The sequence below is a fragment of the Limulus polyphemus genome, unplaced genomic scaffold, assembly GCF_000517525.1.
Source record: "Limulus polyphemus unplaced genomic scaffold, Limulus_polyphemus-2.1.2 Scaffold7443, whole genome shotgun sequence".
In the NCBI taxonomy this organism is placed as follows: domain Eukaryota; kingdom Metazoa; phylum Arthropoda; class Merostomata; order Xiphosura; family Limulidae; genus Limulus; species Limulus polyphemus.
The window spans coordinates 8,963-13,730 of NW_013673053.1; the positions used below are offsets into that span (position 1 = coordinate 8,963).

Sequence of the window (4,768 nt, forward strand, 5' to 3'; positions counted from 1 at the left end):
AGATCAGTAGTAGAGTAATTCTTACTTATCTTGTAAATCAGTAGTAGAGTAATTCTTACCCCTCTTGTAAATCAGTAGTAGAGTAATTCTTACCTCTCTTGTAAATCAGTAGTAGAGTAATTCTTACTTATCTTGTAAATCAGTAGTAGAGTAATTCTTATCCCTCTTGTAAATCACTAGTAGAGTAATTCTTACCCCTCTTGTAAATCAGTAGTAGAGTAATTCTTACCCCTCTTGTAAATCAGTAGTAGAGTAATTCTTACCTCTCTTGTAAATCAGTGACACATTTTGCTAAATGAACTTCGCCCGCTGTGACTAGAACATGCTCACCAGTCTCTTGGATCAGGACCTGGACACTTGGATCAACTTGATTTAGCAGCTTCATACCTTGCACAAGGGCTGGCATGTCACCTACGTTAAGAAGTTATTTTCACTTATAAATCGATCTTTTTTCAGAGTGAGTTTTTTATATATAAACAGAAGCTCTAGTGTGAAGATGGAGCACAGCTTTGTACACACAAGTATCAAGTTTACTTTTAAAAATATATCATAATCTTATCAGTGTAATTTGATTATTACTGAGTAAAAAAGGCTACGAAATAGGCTATCTGTCCTCTGCCCACCACTGTACTGAAACCCGATTTTAACACAGTAGGCTATGAGAGTTACTGCTAAGCCAAGGGAGTGGGGGATCAGTTTAATGTTCTGTGAAATATGTACTATATATTTTTATGTGTGTGTGTGTGTGTATGTGTGTGTGTGTGTGTGTGTGTGTGTGTATATATATATTTATCTTAAGGCTCACACAGAATTAGCTTAAGCTTAGTTGCTAATACACTTCTGCTAGTAATAAATCCCATGAATTCATAGTTGTCTATTAAGAAACCTTGTAATCTACCACACATACTGTACTTTACCTTAGAATAATTTTACAATCTTGACCCATAAAATCCATTTAGCCATAAAACTTACCCAATGGTTAAAGAATTATTTAAAAAAATGAACACACATTTTCACATGCTGACTTTTATTTACAATGGCCTTCAAGATAATCTTTGAGACAAATAAAACATAAGACTCGTAAGTCAAGCTACTGAACTTGTTCCAAAACATAAGACTCGTAACTCAAGCTACTGAACTTGTTTCGAAACATAAGACTCGTAAGTCAAGCTACTGAACTTGTTTCAAAACATAAGACTCGTAAGTCAAGCTACAGAACTTGTTTCAAAACATAAGACTCGTAAGTCAAGCTACTGAACTTGTTTCGAAACATAAGACTCGCAAGTCAAGCTACAGAACTTGTTTCAAGACATGACTCGTAAGTCAAATTACTGAACTTGTTTCAAAACATAAGACTCGTAAGTCAAGCTACTGAACTTGTTTTGAAACATGACTCGTAAGTCAAGCTACTGAACTTGTTTTGAAACATGACTCATAAGTCAAGCTACTGAACTTGTTTTGAAACATGACTCGTAAGTCAAGCTACTGAACTTGTTTTGAAACATGACTCATAAGTCAAGCTACTGAACTTGTTTTCTAGCCACACACACAAATAACTGAATGCTCTTGTTAAACACTCCTGATAAACAAACAGCTCACTTCTATTGTTCTTATAAAACTTGGACTGTTAAGATTTTACACAAATGTATATTAAGTGATTTAAAATGTATTATTAGTTTTGAACCTTTATATCTCTTTTTATTACACTTGATTCCTGAAATGATAAGACATTCTCGACAAAAACTACAGTGAAGAAACTTAACAGTTCAAATTAATGAAAAAAGATACCTTGCAAAGTTTCAAAATGGTGTTTCCCAAAAATATTTTTTTCCCAACTTTTGTGCCAAGTCAACAGATGCACAGCTTATAAATAAATAAATATTATAAATATAATAATGTAACATAAAGATTCTATTCTTACTAAGTCGAACTGGTTCAATAGCCACACGTAATATTGGAAGTGTTGGCATATGAAGGTCAATAAAAGGTGGACAGTAAATGGAACTCGACAGTGTAGCAGACTTTAAAACATGCTCTTCAAGTCCACCTATACCTGTCAAAGAATGAAATATTTTCCTTGTAAAAATAAAAAAGTAATTACAATTTCAAGGTAGACTTCAGTTTACAAGATAACTTTCAACAGTAACATTATAAGATAATTTTTAGCTAGTTCAGTTTTACTTGGTCAGTTATATGAAAGGTATAATTGTTCAATTTGGCTAATTAATATGCATGATTTAAGAACAGAAACTTACCTCTTAACCCTTTCCTAACCAGAGGGGTGTCACTGATATCCCTTGAGTTTTCCTTCTTACGATGGAAATACTTTAACAACTTACACAAACCTACTAAATAGCATCTAATCTTGGCTTTAAAAAAATCATGTAAATTGATTCAGTATTTCTATCATTTTTTACATTGTGAAGTTTCTAAAACTTTCTCAAAGATACTGTTTTAAAAAAACTAAAACACTTTCTTTGACTTTAAAATTTTAATTTCTTTTTGTTGGTCAAAAAGGTCCATTATTATCCATTCAATTTCAACTTGATTGGTATTCATTAAAACATTTCTTTGATAATTAATTTACCCATTGCAGAAGTCATTACTTCCAGCTATAAATCTTTTAAAAACAAACAGAAACTGACAAAAATATATCAGTGACTCAGAACCCTCATCTTTCCAAATGGTATCACCATTACCTTCTTTAGGCTAGGTAACAATATTTTTAATCAAGATTAATTTATCTATATACATAAAGGTGAAATGTGTGTTTATTTGCACCCTAACTCCTCTGAGCCTATTGGGCCAATCTCAACCAAAATTTGTACGTATGAACTATGAAAAGCATCCTAAAGGGGGGTTAAAACTGAACTTAACCCTATTTTTGTAAAGCCTGTCGGTTAATTACTCCCATCCTATTGAGTCTACCTCAAACAATCTTGGCAGGTTGATGCTTTAGACAATGTTGAATATTCTAAAGAGATTCAAGGTCATAGAACAAAAGTTGCTGGATTGTTTCTCAAATAACCATGCTTTTCTCATGGTCAGTGACATGTAGGATGTTGAAGGGTGGGATCACCTCAAAATCTTGGTAGATGGAAAGCAAACTGCTAATGTTGTTTATGAAGAATCTTTGTTATAATTTTAAAATTTTGAGATAAAGTTTATGTTCAAATTATTACTTCAAAATACATAATTGCTGTTAAACTTACATTGCATTAACAAAGTTTGAACATTCCTGCCAGTTGACAGGTATTTCAGCTTGTTTCTAATAAATATAGTTTATTTTCAATAAATAATAGGTTATTTTTATTAACTGAATATGATAAACTTAAGAATAATATTTAAAAAATAAAAATTTGAGTCTCCAGAACATTTTACTTTCACAAACATACCCGCTGAACCTAAACTTAGCTGATATCTTGTCAAAGAAAAAAATTTGTGTATAATTTCAAATAGACATAGTTTTAATGTGAAAATAATTCCAGAAATATAAAGAACATGTAAAGAAACTATAAAACAAATTCCTAGATCTGTGCTCTTCTAAATCTACAGGAGCTCCAACTAGTTACTTTCTCAAGAAATCACCTATTGTCACTTTATTATCTCTATATGGATGTAAATAGTTTATAATTTGTTCTATCCAAGCTGTAACATCATAAAAGGGGTGGGAAAGAACAACTGTAGTAATACAACCATCAACAGAAAAGGAAAATCGCAACAAAACAAGACATGGATAATTATATTCTTAAGGGTTTGTTCTATCCAAGCTATAACATCATAAAAGGGGTGGGAAAGAACAACTGTAGTAATACAACCATCAACAGAAAAGGAAAATCGCAACAAAACAAGACATGGATAATTATATTCTTAAGGGTTTGTTCTATCCAAGCTATAACATCATAAACGGGGTGGGAAAGAACACCTGTAGTAATACAACCATCAACAGAAAAGGAAAATCGCAACAAAACAAGACATGGATAATTATATTCTTAAAGGATTATAGTCTCTTCGGAAATATAAACCTACATTTTGGGATGGACAGAAAATTATAAAAGAATCAGTAAATGTGTTGTTTACAGATGAGGTAAATGTGTTGTTTTAATATAAACCTACATTTTGGGATGGACAGAAAATTATAAAAGAATCAGTAAATGTGTTGTTTACAGGATGAGGTAAATGTGTTGTTTTAATATAAACCTACATTTTGGGATGAACAGAAAATTATAAAAGAATCAGTAAATGTGTTGTTTGCGGATGAGGTAAATGTGTTGTTTGCGGATGAGGTAAATGTGTTGTTTTAATATAAACCTACATTTTGGGATGGACAGAAAATTATAAAAGAATCAGTAAATGTGTTGTTTACGGATGAGGAGAATGTGTTGTTTATGGATGAGGAGAATGTGTTGTTTACGGATGAGGAGAATGTGTTGTTTACGGATAAGGAGAATGTGTTGTTTACGGATGAGGAGAATGTGTTGTTTATGAATGAGGAGAATGTGTTGTTTATGGATGAGGAGAATGTGTTGTTTATGGATGAGGAGAATGTGTTGTTTACGGATGAGGAGAATGTGTTGTTTACGGATGACGTAGATATGTTGTTTACGGATGAGGTAAATGTGTTGTTTACGGATGAGGTAGATGTGTTGTTTATGAATGAGGTAGATGTGTTGTTTACGGATGAGGTAAATGTGTTGTTTACGAATGAGGTAAATGTGATGTTACGGATGAGGTAAATGTGATGTTTACGGATGAGGTAAATGTGTTG

The 4,768-nt window shown here is 32.2% G+C and overlaps 1 protein-coding gene across 1 annotated transcript in view; it reads right to left on the minus strand.

The window, feature by feature from the left end:
* Window positions 1-4,768, minus strand: part of LOC106474615 (elongation factor-like GTPase 1) — a gene marked incomplete at its 5' end in the record, with an annotated part of 37,520 nt that overhangs the window by 6,394 nt on the left and 26,358 nt on the right. The window contains 3 exons of the mRNA XM_022402925.1: window positions 94-97; window positions 263-411; window positions 1,922-2,053. Of these exons, the coding sequence (XP_022258633.1) occupies window positions 94-97; window positions 263-411; window positions 1,922-2,053 (285 nt within the window). The remainder of the gene's footprint in view (window positions 1-93; window positions 98-262; window positions 412-1,921; window positions 2,054-4,768) is intronic.